Genomic DNA, 18024 nt, shown 5'->3' with positions numbered 1-18024 from the left:
ATTAGGTTTTGCGTGTGCACAGTTTTACAAAAACACTATGTGTACTCTGCATCCGTGTCTGCGATAATTCCATGGATAACCGAACATTTTTTATAATCTTAAACTGAGTCGGTGGGAGTGATTTGTGTGTAAACTTATTTTCATATTCTTAGGCAACCATGTCTGTGGAAGTACTGTGCCAAAAAATGCTGTGTTTATTCTTTAACCCTTATTTTTATTTATTTATATAGCATCATTAATTCCATGGTGCTGTACATGAGAAAGGGGTTACATACAGAGTTATAGATATCGTTTACAGTAAATAAATTTACAATGACAGACTGGTACAGAGGGGAGAGGACCCTGTCCTTGCGGACTTACATTCTATGGGATAATGGGAAGAGACCGAAGGTCGGGGTTGCGGCAGTGGAGTGGTGCAAGAGAGTTAGCGGGGAGGCCACAGTGGAGGGTGTTGCAGTAATTGAGAAGGGAGATGATCAAGGTATGCACAAGAGTTTTCGTAGATTGTGGGCTGAAGAAAGAATGGATTCTGGCAATATTTTTGAGTTGGAGGTGACAGGAGGAGGCAAGAGTTTGGACGTGCAGTTTGAAGGACAGAGTCGAGAGTTACTCAAGACAGCGGATTTCAGGTGCGGGAGAGAGTGTGATTCCATTTACCATAATAGATAGATCAGGTAGGGGGGATACATGAGATGGGGGAAAGATGATGAGTTCGGTTTTGTTTACATTGAGGTTTAGGAAGCAAGAGGTGAAGAAGGAGCATATGGCTGATGGACAATCCAGGATTCTGGACAGCAGAGAGGTGACATCTGGGCCAGAGAGGTAGATCTGAGTGTTGTCTGCACACAGGTGGTACTGGATGTCATGGGACTTTATGAGTTGTGTTAGACCAAGGGTATAGATGGAAAAAAGTAGAGCCCAAGGACAGAGCCTTGAGGGACTCCAACAGAGAGAGGGCGGGATGAGGAGGTAGTGTGCGAGTGTAAAACGCTAAATGTACGGTCGGAAAGGTATGAGGCAATCCAGGACAGGGCAAGGTCTATATGCCATATCTGTTGGAGTACTTTGACAAAAACCTCTGTACAAATTCTATAATCCATATCTGTGGGAGTACTTTGCCAAAAGCCATTGTGTCTCTTTATTAACCCATATCTGTGGGAGATACTGTATGCGCCTTTAAGCCACCCTGTGTACCCTGCAACATTGCCTGTGGGGATACTGAGGGCCATTGTTTGGGTGTGAAATTTGTTATCAGCTTCTTTGAGATAAATGTGTTAACATGCTTTATAGATGCAATTTTTAACTGGACAGCCAGTAGCAAGCCTTGCTGCGGACCGCCAGCTGGATCCAACATCATACTACAATCTTTTCATCTGCGATATTTGGAACGTACAGTACTGGAGCAGACATTTTGGAGCTATGGGGGTAATGTGCCTTGTGCTCTGTGGGTGAAATTTGTAATCAGCTTCTGTTACATCCAACTGTGGCGCACATGGATTTGTGAACCCACTCTGTCACAGGGTTGGGCCTGCCCAGGAAGGGGCTTAGCTAATCGGCTACCTGGAGTTCACTGGAATTCCTGATGGTGAAGACAGGCTGGTACCAGATATCAATCCTAGGCAAATCTGAGTACTGCAGCTGCCCCAGGGTTCAGGTTTGCTGACACTGATAAGGGCTATGTTCAGACACACCAGTATATAGGATACTGGATAAGGGACTGGCTGCACAGGGACCGAGGGACAATGTCCAGGCTCTGGCCACTCTGGAAGTAGGAGTTTCAGGAACAGGACTGGCTACACTGGGACCAGGGGACAACGTTCTGGCTCTGGCTGCACTTAGACCAGGGGACAAGGTTCAGGACCTGGCCGCACCGGGACAGGGGATAAAGTTAAGGCCCTGGACACACTTAGACCAGGTGACGAGATTCATGACATTGGCCATGCCGGGACCATGGGATAACGTTCAGGACACTGGCCGCACCGGGACCAGTGATTTGGGTTCAGGACATTGGCCACACTTGGAGCAGAGTATCTCACAACTGCACTGGTAGAACACCAACTACCTAGTCACTTAACTCATTGCATGGCGAATTCTAAAGGGAGAGGGAGTCTTTTATACAGGATGACTCCCAGCAATTGGCTGGGAGCCATCTTGCGGGTGAACACATTATGCTAAATGGCTCTTGGCTGCATGCATTTACAATATGCACGCGCTGCCCCTTTAAGAGCAGGTGAGCGCCCACATCGCCGGGGCAGGAGGAAACAGGAGCTCTCTGGGCAACCAATCTGCGGGGCCAGGTGGTGAGTAAGCTGGCATCCCTTCAAGGAGGGAGAATGGGACACCATGCAGGGGTGCAGCCATAGTGCTACAGCTTCTGTGGGGGTGCGGTTCCCAAGAACCTATGTGTACTCTGTCTGTACAAGTAGTGCACTTAAAAATAATTTTACTCTACCTTTGGAGCAAGGCCTAAAGCTCATTAAAGGATTTAACTATTCATTCCAATTACAGAACCTCTTAATTGTCAAGGATGGCTCTACTGTACACTCCCTGACAGAAGTTATGTCGCTTATCCATGTTATGTAAAAAAAAGCTTATAACATGACCTTAAATTCATCCATTGGTTGTATAAATTATTCTTTTGAAAGCTGAAACCCTCCAAAATGTGGTTTAGGTTAAGAAAATAAGTTGGCATCTATGCAGAAATATTGATCAGTTACTGGACACAGAATGGTCAGATCATGGCAAGACAAAAGTTTTGTCGCCCACAGAAAGTTATGTGATATTCAAACAAATAATTAACTTAAAATACAAATATATGTTGCATAACATTGGTGAATGAAGTTGTAGTGCTATTAGTCATATTTAATATTTTGTGTGACTTCCATGAGCTTGAAGGACTGCATCCATGCGGTTCAACAATGATTCATACAATTTATTAATGAAGTCATCAGGAATAGCAGAGAATGCAGTCTTACATGCCTCCCAGAGTTCATCTAGATTCTTTGGTTTTGTCTTCCAAGCTTCCTCTTTCATCCTACCCCAAACATGCTCAATGATGTTCATGTCTGGTGACTGGGCTGGCCAGACCTTGAGCTCCTTGATCTTTTTTGCCTGGAGGAACTTTGTTGTAGAGATATGTGCTATTCACATTTCATGTATCGCACATTTCCTTGCTTTAGCACAGTAAAATTGAGTGCAGCCATTATCTATTTGCTATGTAAGACTTTTTTTGGTTATGCACCAGTTCAGACTAGATTGCTGTTCAGTCAGTTTTCCTATATTTACTATAACATGGATAAGTGACATAACTTCTGTCAGGGAGCGTAGAGCAATATCAGCTGCTAAACATAGTTGACAAGTGGTTAATTTTCTTGACTGCTGCCTTCCTTAGATGTGGTACATGTTTAGCAGGTTGTCTCTCCGGACTAGAAACCTGATTCTCTGTTACATGTGTGTACCCTTCAACCCCACCTGTGGGTGGTTTGAGATTGGATGACTGAGAGTGCTTCCAGTTCCTTCACTTTGTGTTCCTCCAGGTTCCCTCTTAATGATGGTCACAGTTCGAACAAACAAAAAAGTAGAAAGGGAGTACAATTGCATTATCCCTAGCTGAAGTATTTATGCGTGGTTGACTGCTTTGAACAATTTTTTTCCCCAAAGAAACACTTTGGGCCCCCTGGACCCTAAGGCAACAGCATTGGAAAGGCATCCCAAGGCATAGGGGCTGGGACTGGAAGTAGCAAGCTTCACGATGGACAGCTATCTGTATACAGAGTCAAACTTCAAGCTTTTAATCTCTGGCTGCTCTACTGTACGCTACTGAAGATAAAAGTTTTGCTGTGTGGATGAAATTTGTAAGCTGCTAATGTTAGGGTACTGTGCCCCATGCTCTTTGGGTGAATTTTGCAAGCTGATAATGTAGGGCAACTGTGCCCCATGCTCTGTGGGTGCATTTTTTAGGCTGCTAATGTGGAGGTACTGTGCCCCGTGCTCTGTGAGTGAAATTTGTAAGCTGCTAATGTAGGGGTACTGTGCCCCATGTTCTGTGGATAAAATTTGTAAGCTGCTTCTGAGGAGGTATTCTGCCCGATGCTCTGGGGGTGAAATTTTAACTGGACTGAAAGTAGCCAGCCTCTGTCTTTTTAAGGGCACTTTTAAAATTTGTTTGTTATTCATTTACTTCCTATTTTACCACGATTGCTATGGTGATGGAACCCATTTAAATCATTTCAAATTCACGTTTGTTTCTGGTTACATTGTAATCACACTATTTCGCTCTTACCCCCCATTATGTTTCCTTTTACAGCCCCCTTAGCCCTGACTCTGACCATTTTACAACCATTTTAAGGCACTAAAGTTAGGGTCCCCATTGACTTCTACTGGTTTTATTGTATGTTTGTCAAACCCGGCAAACCTGAACATCTACGGGTTCTCTAATCTATAATTAATAGCATTATTGTCTGATTTTCAGGATCAATCCAATGTATTAAATGTCCTTGGGATCAATGGCCAAATGATGAACAATCCAGATGTCTTGCAAAGTCAATCGAGTTCTTTTCATTTGAAGATAATCTTGGAAAGATCTTGGCAGCTACCAGTATCATGTCCTCATCTGTTCCTCTTTTTATATTGAGACTTTTCTTTTACTACAAACAAAGTCCTATAGTTAAGGCCAACAATTTTTCTGTAAGTTGTCTTCTTCTGCTGTCCTTAACCTTCTGCTTCCTGTGCTCCATAGTCTTCATTGGATATCCACAACTGGAGAAATGTATTTTTCGTCAAGCCGCTTTCAGCATGGCATTCACTCTTTGTGTTTCTAGTGTCTTATCGAAGACTATCATGGTGGTGTTTGCTTTCCGCGCCACCAGACCAGGTAGTAATTTTAAAAAATGGACAAGCCCTCGGGTGTCCTTCTTCATCATTCTTGTCTGTTTGCTCTTACAGTTGATATTGTGTGTCGCTTGTCTGTCAACCTTTCCACCTTTCCCACAATACAACACTCAAAGTAAAAATGGAGTCATCATTGTAGAATGTAATGAGGGTTCATCCTTCACCTTGTGGATCATGTTGGGTTATTTGTTTCTTCTGGCGACCATCAGTTTCATAGTGGCCTTCCTTGCTCGAAGACTTCCCGACAGCTTTAATGAAGCTCAGTTTATCACATTCAGCATGTTGGCCTTTCTCAGTGTCTGGATATCTTTTATCCCAGCCTCACTTAGTGCACAGGGTATATATGTTGTAGCTATGGAGATTTTTGCTATCTTGGCATCTAGTTGGTCTTTGGTTATATGTATGTTTCTTCCTAAATGTTTCATCATATTATTCAGACCAGATATGAACTCTAGGAATTATCTCATGAGGAGAGAAAGATCATATGAATGAAAATAATTATCTTATTTATATTAATGCAAATATAAAATAAACTATACATTATATTAGAGATCAGAGAATCTGTTAGAGGCAAATAAAATTCACCTTCAATAATACAAAATCAATTTATCTAGAATTTTCATTTTATTGTGATCCGCATGGCTGAAATTCAGACATATTGTCATTCTGCTTAAATATAGTGAGCAAAATGGCAAAAAAATAAATTTTCTCCTCACCACTTGTCTGACAAACTGCCACAGATTACCTTCCACTTTTATACACCTCCTCTTATGTCTACTTCTGTGATCTTCAATTGGTGCTGGAATTCTGGTAAGAGTAGGACTTAGATGTTACAACGTATGCTGTGAGGTGCATTGCCCAAAGTCTAGTAATTGCCTTGGGTGACAAGCATGGTGACATCATGACAGACATTGTGATGCCATTATGACCAATATTATGTAATGCCAATGTGATGCATTATTCCTATTGTGCATTGGAAACACGGAAGCTGACTGAACATCAAGGAAGAAGATACAAGAGGCCACATGGAGCAATAATAGTAGCTTGTGTTAGAAGGAACAGGTAAATGGTGAGGGTTTTTTTTTAAAGTTAATTTGTCATCCCCCGGGATGTACAGTATATGACCTATTAATATACCTCATATTAGCAATCTTGTTGTGGAGAAATGTTATATTCTTTCCTTATGTAAATGATTTCTTCCAGGCTTCGGGGTGTGCGCTGTCTGGAAGAAATCCCTGCCTTTTGTCTTCATTGTAATACTACCCCTCTCCCATGCAGGTCAATTATGGCCCCAGAATTTCACACCTGCACTCCATCAAAAATCCATACCTCTTCCTCCTCTTCATATCTCTTCTGTGGGTGCTGCATTCTGAGATCTTCTGCACAGGTGCCGGAGACTCCCGCTCCAGTGACGTCCGGTGTGCTCGCCGATAAGGTGCTCTCCCCCTTCCTCAGTTCATAGTCATCGCTATTCACAGATGGTTCCTAGCACTGACTGTGCAGGCAGGAAGTGGGGACAGCATCTTATTGTTACGCTGGTCACAGTGACTCGCTGGTGCCTGCCAGAAGATCCCTGAATGCACCGCCCATAGAAGGTAGGAAAAGGCACATATTGTGGAGGGAGTGCAGGGTGCAGGAGCGGGATTCCAGCGCCCAAATTGATGCTGATGGGAGGTGGGTAGTATTACAATGAAGACAGTAGGCAGGGATTTCTTCCACGCACTGCACACACCAGAGCCTGGAAGAAATCATTAACATATAGTCAGAATATAACATCTGTCACCAACAAGACCAATAATATGAGTCATACAGGTAGGACTAGTATAACATTTCTATTACCTGTATACCCATTGTAATACTATTGTAGGAACTTGAGGATTCTGGTAGCGTGGGGCAATGAACAGACAGAGACGGGTTTCTTTAGTGCAAAAAGTGTATGTGTGCAACAGCAGATAACTCACAAAACAATATACTGATAACCCGCAGTGACCTGCAATGAAACAAGTCCTTTAAACATATACAGCAAAACGGCAGAGTTCTTAAGACAGTGTCCTCAGCAAGGTGATCAAAGGTGAATGTGACTGGTGATGTGGTGTGGATCAAAACACTGTTGGTGCAGAAAGAGTCAAATCCAGGTATGTAGTAAACACAGGGAAGTCCAGAACAAGTCCTCAGGTTAATCCCAGGTGTGATATGAACACGGGTAAGTCCAGAAACTAGTTCACAAGTTGATCTCAGATGTGGCAGGAACACGGGTAAGTCCAGAAACAGGTTCACATTAAAGTATTATACTGCTGTTTGTTACAGCAGCTCCCACTGGGGGAAGTAATGAAGGATTAAGTAGCAACACACAGTCCAGAAACACAGTTCTTTCCAGGAGGAGTGAACCAAGGGTTAAGTTCCAAAGTCAAGAGACTAAAGATAACATGCAGAGAATGTCCAGAGCCATGGGTGGAAGCACACTAAGAACAAGCAGCTGAGCTGAAGGGGAACGGAAGCAGAATACTCCAGCAAGGAAGCTGACACCTGAGCTGGGTTTTAAACAAACAAGCAGGAAGTAGGGCAGACAAAAACAGCAAACTCCATCCTAACAAAGGGCAAGATCGTTCAAAAGGTGACTTGGAAAACCCGGAATACTGACACCCATATTAATAGGTCATAAACGTCTTGATTGGGGGGTTAAAAAAATCCCTTTATGCTCATGTTTTTCATGCTCTGGGGCATCACATTCTGCAATTTTGATAGTCTTTTCATTGTCATATCTACTTTATATGTTTAAATAAGATGTGGACTAATTTTCAATAATTCGTTTTGAGTTCAATTTGTTTAAATTGGCTGAAAATTTTGATTCAGGCAGAATCTGTTTTGACACAAATCAAAAGTGCCCCCATGAGAGGTCCCCAGATTATAATAAATTTGGGAAGGGAATTGATTAAAAAATAATATGAGACCTCACTCCCCTATTCTGCCACTGCAGCTTTTCAACGGTGTCTTTGGTACGTACTTCTGATCTTCTGGACTCTGTAATATTCAGGTCTCCTGCCACTGACTACAACTTGTCATGTAGGGAGCAGTAAATTCACAGAGCTGCTGTCGGCAGGACAGGTTAATGGTTGGGGAGTATAATATTTTATCATTTTAAAATCTTTCCTCACCCTAGGAAGAATCCATTAAAATGGAGTCCAATAAGTTTCCAATTTGATGGATTTGTGTTGATTGAATCATTCGCCTTCTCACAAAATGAGTGAATAATAATAAATGAAAAAATGAATAAATTCTAAAAAGTTCAGTTTTCAGATGTTTTTTTCCCTTAAATATGTTAAGTCTCTGAAAAGGCGCAGCATTTTTGTGAATCTTTTCCATATAGGTATTAAAAATGGAAGGTAAAAGCATAAAATATAAGTTAAAAATAAAGCCACATAATAATCTATATTTATGTACACATTTACATGCATTAAAAATGTGCCTTCATGCTTCATTAAACACTAGCAGATTTATACATGGAGAACTGAGTTTGAGTCGATTTTTCTGAAATGTACAGTTACACATATTCAATATTTTGAGATTTGGTTCTTAGTTTGTCAAAAAAAAGAAAACTTGTCCGGCGCCATTTATCCCACTGCAGAATCATCACTGATTGGGCTAATATAATTTTGCATTGCAGCTTGAGCTCCACCAGAAAGCCCTGCAGCTTTGACATTTTAAGGATAGTGATGAGCGGACCCTTGAATGTTCGGGTTCAGCAGGTTTGAAGAACATACAGATAAAAGTTTGATTCAAGTTCAAACTTGATTCTGAACCCAAACTTAAAACAAGTCAATGGAGATCCGAACCTTGGTACTGTAAAATGGTCATAGCGAGAGCTAGGGGTCTGCAAAAGGAAGCAAAATGGGGGTAAGAGTAGGACACTTGCCCCGCAAACAAATGTGGATAGGAAAATGACATAAATCCCTTAAATTAATCAGTTAACATTTAATTAATTAGTTTACCCAATAGGCTGGATAGCTTCAATAGAATGGTTGAAGCTAAACAACACACAGTCCAAAAACAATGTAAATGTAGACTTTTCTTATCAGTGTCATGAGTAAATATCCATCCATTCATTGAAACCTACCCAGAGTTAATCCAAATAAGTAAAGTTAGCTTCACATTTGCGTCTATGTGCGCAGCGTATCATCCGCAACTGCAAATGCATGCAAAAACGCATGAAAACGCAGTGTTTTTAATCCACATCAGCTTACGCAAGACGTAAAAAACCCACAACATTTGTATGCATTTGCATGCATTTTTGCATGCGTTTGCGCTTTTTATGGGAAAATGCTTTTCCAGGGGAATTTTCTTGGCACAAACCACGCCCAATGGGCGTTCCTCATGGAAAATCTGCTTGTAGACCCTTGTACAGATTTAATCCTCATCTTTTGCTGCTGTATCCAGCGTCAAGATGGATCTTTGCAAAGAGAGTTTCTATCAGAACCTGGATTTGGATGTGAACTTGTTTCGTGCACTTGCATTTGCTTGTGAACGAGAAAGGAAAAGACAAAGATGGAGAAGATATCCTCATCAATTTTGGCAACACTCCATTGTTGAAGTCTGAGAGAGCAGTTGAGCCTACCACTGCTTATACAGTGAGCTCCGTGAAAGCCTGGAAAAATATTTTGAGTACACGAGGATGTCTCAAAGGAGCTTCAGTGATTTGCTGGTACATGTACAAGGAGCCATCAGCAGGCAGGACACACAGCTACGTAGAGCAATTTCTGCTGAGGAACGTCTGCTGGTGACCCTAAGGTATGGAATTTTTTAAAAGAAACGTCTGTCATAAATATTATTATTCTGCCATGTCATTATTTATTTTTTTTCTTTTTCTGTTCAGCAAAACACCTGTCATACATATTATTGTTCAAAAAGCCATGTACTTAATGTTTTTTTCCTTTCTCTTTTCGGCAGATTCCTGGCTACCGGAGAAAGCTTATCATCGCTCCATTTTCAATTCCAGATTGGAATTTTCACCCTTTCTGGGATTGTTGCAGACACCTGCCGGGCTTTGTGGGATGTTCTGCATGAGGAATTTATCCCTCTACCCACTCCTGAAATGTGACAGAAAAATGCCGAAAAATTCTGGGAAATTTGTTTTGGAGCTGTAGACAGCAAACATATTCGAATTACCAAATCGTCTGGAACTGGATTCGAGTATATTAATTATAAAAAATACTTTTCTATTGTGTTCATGGCGATTGCAGCTGCTGACTGTAGATTTGTATCCATGGACTTTGGATCTTTTGGATGAGGTAACGACTCACAGACATTCAAAAACATGGACATGGGCTTGTATGGGAATAATTTCAATTTCCCACTGCCACGACCTCTTCCCAACACTGAAGGACCTCCAATGCCATTTGTTGTAGTAGGGAATGAGGCCTTTCAGATGTGTGCCAACCTCCTTAAACCATACTCCAGTCGGGACTTGAAACACACAAAAATGATTTTTAACTACCAACTGACGAGGGCATGAAGAACTGTGCAGTGTGCCTTTGGTTTACTGGTAGCTAAATGGTGGGATTTGGGAACAGACATTAATCTAAAAATTGAGAAAATCGATGTAGTTGTCAAATCGTTTGTGGTTCTGCACAACTACACGATGGTTAAAGAGCGACCCAATGTAGAACTTGATGAAGCTGTTTTCACTCCATTGCCAGATTACCAACATCACCATCTAAGGACAACAGTGGAAGTTGCCTAAATGAGGGATACATTTGCTGCCTACTCTGTTTCGGATAGTGGACGTCTGGCATGGCAAGATGAAATGGTTTAAGACAGCAAAATGTACCTGTAATGTAATGTGCCTGGATAGCTAAAATGCACATGTTATGTTTGCTGACTGAAATAATAAAACACCTCTAGTTAACCCCTTTCTGCCATTGGACGTACTATTCCGTCCATGTGGGGTGGGCCCTAATTCCCAAGGACGGAATACTATGTCCAGCGCAATTGGCCGCGCTCACGGGGGGAGCGCGGCCGATCGCGGCCGGGTGTCATCTGCCTATCGCAGCTGACAACCGGCACTATGTGCCAGGAGCAGTCACGGACCGCCCCCAGCACATTAACCCCCCGGCACACCGTGATCAAACATGATCGCGGTGTGCCGGCGGTACAGGGAAGCATCGCGCAGGGAGGGGGCTCCCTGCGAGCTTCCCTGAGACCCCCAGAGCAACGCGATGTGATCGCGTTGCTGCGAGGGTCTCTTACCTCCTCCTCGCTGCAGGTGCCCATATCCAAGATGGCTGCGGCATCCGGGTCCTGCAGGGAGGGAGATGGCTTACCAAGTGCCTGCTCAGAGCAAGCGCTTGGTAAGCCTGCAGCACTGTGAGTCAGATCGGTGATCTGACAGAGTGCTGTGCAAACTGTCAGATCAGCGATCTGTGATGTCCCCTGTTATGATCCTGGTGGTAAGGAACACATGAACTGACCTGATGGGTAAACCAAAAATAAGGACAAGCTCCGGGAATGTGGGAACTTTACTGACCGCAATTCTGATCCTATCAAAACACACTATAGGCAGCCGTGGAGCGTTCCTAACTCGGCCTAGACGCCTCGTTCACAGCCTGAGAAACTAGCTACCCCTAGAGAGAAACAAAGCCTCACTTGCCTCAGAGAAATTTCCCCCAAAGTGTAAGCAGCCCCCCACAAATAATAACAGTGAGTTTAAGGGGAAAACACAAACATAGAAATGAAAATAGGTTTTAGCAAATGAGGCCCGCTAGTAACTAAATAGTCAGAAGATAGCAAGGAATCTGTGCGGTCAGTATAAAATACTACAAAAGTATCCACGCAGAGAATACAAAAAGACCCCCACACCGACTCACGATGTGAGGGGCGCAACTCCACACCCCAGAGCTTCCAGCTAGCAATCAAATAGCATATAAGCAAGCTGGACTGAGCTCATAACATACTGAGACACATTTTCAAATAGCAATGAGCAAAAATGGACTAGCATGAACTTAGCTTCTCCACGAGGAGACAGGTCACAAGAGAAGTTCCAGAGAGATCTGAACCAGTACTGAATACAACGACAGCAGGCAACAAGTAAAGGTCCAGATGGAGTTAAATAGGCCGCAGGCCTAGCAGGAAGCGAGGCAGCTGAAGTCCAGCTACAGACCAGCCGTAACACTAAAAGCCACCAGAGGGAGCCCATGAACAGAACTCAGAAAGTACCACTCATGACCACAGGAGGGAGCCCGAGAACGGAATTCACAACAGTACCCCCCCTTGAGGAGGGGTCACCGAACCCTCACCAGAGCCCCCAGGCCAATCAAGACGAGCCAAATGAAAGGCACGAACCAAATCGGCAGCATGGACATCAGAGGCAACAACCCAGGAATTATCCTCCTGACCATAGCCCTTCCATTTAACCAAGTACTGAAGCTTCCGTCTTGAAATACGAGAATCCAAGATCTTCTCCACCACATACTCCAATTCTCCCTCGACCAACACCGGAGCATGAGGGTCAACAGAAGGAACCACAGGCACCACATACCTCCGCAACAACGACTTATGGAACACATTATGAATGGCAAAAGATGCTGGGAGGTCCAAACGAAATGACACAGGATTGAGGATTTCTAAAATCTTATAAGGACCGATGAAACGAGGTTTGAACTTAGGAGAGGAAACCTTCATCGGAACATAACGAGATGACAACCATACCAAATCCCCCACACGATGTCGGTGACCCACACAGCGACGGCGATTAGCAAAGCGCTGAGCCTTCTCCTGTGACAACGTCAAATTGTCCACTACGTGGTTCCAAATCTGCTGCAACCTATCCACCACAGAATCCACCCCAGGACAGTCAGAAGGTTCAACCTGACCTGAGGAAAAACGAGGATGAAAACCAGAATTACAAAAAAAAGGCGAAACCAAAGTAGCGGAACTAGCCCGATTATTGAGGGCGAACTCAGCCAATGGCAAAAAAGTCACCCAATCATCCTGATCAGCAGAAACAAAACATCTCAGATAAGTTTCCAAGGTCTGATTAGTACGTTCGGTTTGGCCATTCGTCTGAGGATGGAAGGCCAAAGAAAAAGACAAATCAATGCCCATCCTAGCACAAAAGGACCGCCAAAATCTGGACACAAACTGGGACCCTCTGTCAGACACAATGTTCTTCGGAATACCATGCAAACGGACCACATTCTGAAAAAACAGCGGAACCAAATCAGAGGAGGAGGGCAACTTAGGCAAAGGCACCAAATGGACCATTTTAGAAAAATGATCACAAACCACCCAGATGACAGACATCCTCTGAGAGACTGGAAGATCCGAAATAAAATCCATGGAAATATGCGTCCAAGGCCTCTTCGGGACAGGCAAAGGCAAAAGCAATCCACTGGCACGAGAACAGCAAGGCTTGGCCTGAGCACAAATCCCACAGGACTGCACAAAGGAACGCACATCCCGCGACAAAGAAGGCCACTAAAAGGACCTAGCCACCAAATCCCTGGTACCAAAGATCCCAGGATGACCCGCTAACACTGAAGAATGAACCTCGGAAATAACTCTACTGGTCCATCTATCCGGGACAAACAGTCTCTCCGGTGGACAACGGTCAGGTCTATCGGCCTGAAACTCCTGCAGCACCCGCCGCAAATCAGGGGAGATGGCGGACAAGATCACCCCCTCTCTGAGGATACCAGCCGGCTCAGAAACTCCCGGAGAGTCAGGTACAAAACTCCTAGAAAGGGCATCAGCCTTCACATTCTTTGAGCCCAGAAGGTATGAAACCACGAAATCAAAACTGGAGAAAAACAGCGACCATCGAGCTTGTCTAGGATTTAACCGCTTGGCAGACTCGAGATAAATCAAATTCATGTGATCCGTCAAGACCACCACGCGATGCTTGGCTCCCTCAAGCCAATGTCGCCACTCCTCGAATGCCCACTTCATTGCCAACAACTCCCGATTACCAACATCATAATTCCGCTCGGCAGGCGAAAACTTTCTAGAAAAGAAAGCACATGGTCTCATCACCGAGCCATCAGAGCTTCTCTGTGACAAGACAGCCCCTGCTCCAATCTCAGAAGCATCAACCTCGACCTGAAAGGGAAGAGAGACATCAGGCTGACGCAAGACAAGGAGCCGAAGAAAACCAACGTTTCAGCTCCTGAAAGGCCTCAACGGCCGCAAAAGACCAATTAGTCACATCAGCACCCTTTCTAGTCAAATCCGTCAAAGGCTTAACCACACTAGAAAAATTAGTGATGAAGCGACGGTAAAAATTAGCAAAGCCTAAGAACTTCTGAAGGCTCTTCAACGATGTAGGCTGAGTCCAGTCATAGATGGCCTGGACTTTAACTGGATCCATCTCGATAGTAGAAGGGGAAAAAATAAAGCCCAAAAAGGAAACCTTCTGGACTCCTTTATATAGCTCCGCATAGCGGTATGTTCTGGTACAGACAAATTAAAAAGTCGACCCTTAGGGAACTTACTACCAGGAATCAAATTTATGGCACAATCACAATCCCTATGAGGAGGTAGGGCACTGGATTTGGGCTCATCAAATACATCCTGTTAATCCGACAAAAATTCAGGGACTTCAGAAGGAGTAGAAGAAGCAATTGACACCAAAGGAACATCGCCATGTACCCCTTGACAACCCCAACTTGACACAGACATCGCTTTCCAATCCAGGACTGGATTATGAACCTGCAGCCATGGCAGACCCAACACGACAACATCATGCAAATTATGTAACACCAGAAAGCGAATAACCTCCTGATGTGCAGGAGTCATGCACATAGTCACTTGAGTCCAGTACTGAGGCTTATTCTCGGCCAATGGTGTAGCATCAATTCCCTTTAGTGGAATAGGGAATTGCAATGGCTCCAAGATAAAACCACAGCGCCTGGCAAATGACAAATCCATCAAATTCAGGGCAGCGCCTGAATCCACAAAAGCCATAACAGAGTAGGATGACAGAGAGCAAATCAAAGTAACAGACAAAATGAATTTAGGTTGTACAGTACCAATGGTGACAGACTTAGCGAACCTCTTTGTGCGCTTAGAACAATCAGAGATAACATGAGTGGAGTCACCACAGTAAAAGCACAACCCATTCTGACGTCTGTGATTTTGCCGTTCAATTCTGGTCAGAATCCTGTCACATTGCATAGACTCCGGCTTCTGTTCAGAAAACACCGCCAGATGGTGCACAGGTTTGCGCTCCCGCAAACGCTGATCAATTTGAATGGCCAAATACATTGACTCATTCAAACCCGCAGGCGTGGGGAACCCCACCATAACATCCTTAAGGGCTTCAGAAAGACCCTTTCTGAAAATCGCCGTCAGGGCACACTCATTCCATTGAGTGAGCACAGACCACTTCCTAAACTTCTGACAGTAAACCTCTGCTTCACCCTGACCCTGAGAGAGAGCCAGCAAAATCTTTTCTGCCTGGTCTACTAGATTAGGTTCCTCGTAAAGCAATCCAAGCGCCAGAAAAAACGCATCCACATTTAGCAATGCAGGATCTCCTGGCGCCAAGGAGAATGCCCAATCTTGAGGGTCACCACGTAACAAAGAAATAATAATTTTAACTTGCTGAGCAGGGTCACCAGAGGAATGAGGTCTCAGAGAAAGAAACAATTTGCAATTATTTTTGAAATTCAAAAACCTAGATCTATCTCCAGAGAACAGCTCAGGAATTGGTATTTTAGGTTCTGACATAGGACTGCGAACTACATAATCCTGAATGCTTTGTATCCTTGTAGCAAGCTGATTCACACAAGAAGACAGACCTTGAATGTCCATATCTGCAGCTGAGTCCTGAACCACCCAGAGATTAAGGGGAGGAGAGAGGCTAAACACACTGCAAAGGAAAAAAAAACAAAAAAACCTTAGAGCTTCTCTTATTCCTCTTTTGCGATGCATTAACACTTTACTGGCCTGCTGTACTGTTATGATCCTGGTGGCAAGGAACACATGAACTGACCTGATGGGTAAACCAAAAATAAGGACAAGCTCCGGGAATGTGGGAACTTTACTGACCACAATTCTGATCCTATCAAAACACACTATAGGCAGCCGTGGAGCGTTCCTAACTCGGCCTAGACGCCTCGTTCACAGCCTGAGAAACTAGCTACCCCTAGAAAGAAACAAAGCCTCACTTGCCTCAGAGAAATTTCCCCCAAAGTGTAAGCAGCCCCCCACAAATAATAACGGTGAGTTTAAGGGGAAAACACAAACATAGAAATGAAAATAGGTTTTAGCAAATGAGGCCCGCTAGTAACTAAATAGTCAGAAGATAGCAAGGAATCTGTGCGGTCAGTATAAAATACTACAAAAGTATCCACGCAGAGAATACAAAAAGACCCCCACACCGACTCACGATGTGAGTGGCGCAACTCCGCAACCCAGAGCTTCCAGCTAGCAATCAAATAGCATATAAGCAAGCTGGACTGAACTCATAACTGTTATGACCCCAATGGCAGAGGGTCTCAAAAGTACATACCAAGTCTGCAAACACAAAAAACCAGCTCATAGGGCAGTGGTAACTGGGCTGACCATATATCTAATCCTAGCACCACAAATAGCAGCAGCCGGGGAACGTGCCTACGTTGGTTCTAGACGTCTCGCGCCAGCCGGAGAACTAACTAACCCTAGAAGGGAAAAGATAGACCTTTCTTGCCTCCAGAGAAAAGACCCAAAAAGTTGGATACAAGCCCCCAACAAATAATAACGGTGAGGTAAGGAGAAAAGACAAACGTAAGAATGAACTAGATATTTAGCAAAGAGAGGCCCACTGACTAATAGCAGAATATAGTAAGATGACTTATATGGTCAGCAAAAACCCTATCAAAATTTCCACACTGGATATTCAAGAACCCCCGAACCGTCTAACGGCCCGGGGGGAGAACACCAGCCCCCTAGAGCTTCCAGCAAAATCAGGAATCACATTTAGTACAAGCTGGACAAAAAATAAGAGCAAAGCAAATAACCAAAAAACAAGGAAGCAGGACTTAGCTTAATTTTGCAAGATCCAAGACCAGCAGACAGGAGCAAACAGAAAGGAACTGATTACAACGATGCCAGGCACAGGACTGAGAAACCAGGAAGTTTATATAGCAACACCCCTGGACTAACGACCCAGGTGGGTGCCAAACTGAGCAAAGACAATCCCAGAGTAATATCACTAGTGACCACAAGAGGGAGCCAAAAAAGTCTAATTCACAACACATAACATACTGAGACACATTTTCAAATAGCAATGAGCAAAAATGGACTAAAATGAACTTAGCTTCTCCACGAGGAGACAGGTCACAAGAGAAGTTCCAGAGAGATCTGAACCAGTACTGAATACAACGACAGCAGGCAACAAGTAAAGGTCCAGATGGAGTTAAATAGGCAGCAGGCCTAGCAGGAAACGAGGCAGCTGAAGTCCAGCTACAGACCAGCCGTAACACTAAAAGCCACCAGAGGGAGCCCATGAACAGAACTCAGAAAGTACCACTCATGACCACAGGAGGGAGCCCGAGAACGGAATTCACAACAGTTCCCCCCGGGACAAAGTAAAAAAGTAAAAAAATAAAAACATCTGAAAATGATGGAAACACTGCTCAAATTACACAGGAACCTCAAGGGCATTGCCCCTGGAAGCATTCCTGACTCCTAGTTCATAGCTTTAAACTATTTTTTCCTAGAAACATGCCATTTTACCCAGTGTCACAAAAAACACACTAAAACGAAACCAAAATGGATTTTGCTGGGAAATATGTCAGGGTACATCCTTTGCAGGTTAATGACTTGCCTGTAAGGCCAACTAATTCACCCCAGACCAAAAATTTTCTCCCCGACTTCGGCTTAGTTCAGACGCAGCATTTTTGAAGCACTTTTCAACTTTAACATTGCTTTCAACCACTGCAAATGCATTCACTGGGAAATGTCATTGTAACATTTAACAACCCTAGCTGGCCATGTGGTGTGTGACACATAAGGAGACACATCTTGTTTCATTTATGAAGGAGGGACTGTTAAAGTCACAGAGCCTATTTTTACTGGTGCAACAGACGGCATTAATCTTCTTAAAGGGCCATTATTAAACAGTGGGTCTCCTAAACTGTTGTAGCCTAAGCTGTGAGTGGA

The 18024-nt window shown here is 43.7% G+C and overlaps 1 protein-coding gene across 1 annotated transcript in view; it reads left to right on the top strand.

The window, feature by feature from the left end:
• LOC143774809 (extracellular calcium-sensing receptor-like) overlaps positions 1-5382 on the top strand; it is a 125218-nt gene extending 119836 nt beyond the window's left edge. The window contains exon 7 of the mRNA XM_077262577.1: positions 4472-5382. Within this exon, the coding sequence (XP_077118692.1) occupies positions 4472-5382 (911 nt within the window). The remainder of the gene's footprint in view (positions 1-4471) is intronic.
• Positions 5383-18024: the final 12642 nt, after the last annotated feature.

Source organism: Ranitomeya variabilis, chromosome 5, assembly GCF_051348905.1.
Source record: "Ranitomeya variabilis isolate aRanVar5 chromosome 5, aRanVar5.hap1, whole genome shotgun sequence".
In the NCBI taxonomy this organism is placed as follows: Eukaryota; Metazoa; Chordata; class Amphibia; order Anura; family Dendrobatidae; genus Ranitomeya; species Ranitomeya variabilis.
Note: the sequence above shows the minus strand (reverse complement) of the source record. Positions and strands in the feature narration are given on the sequence as shown.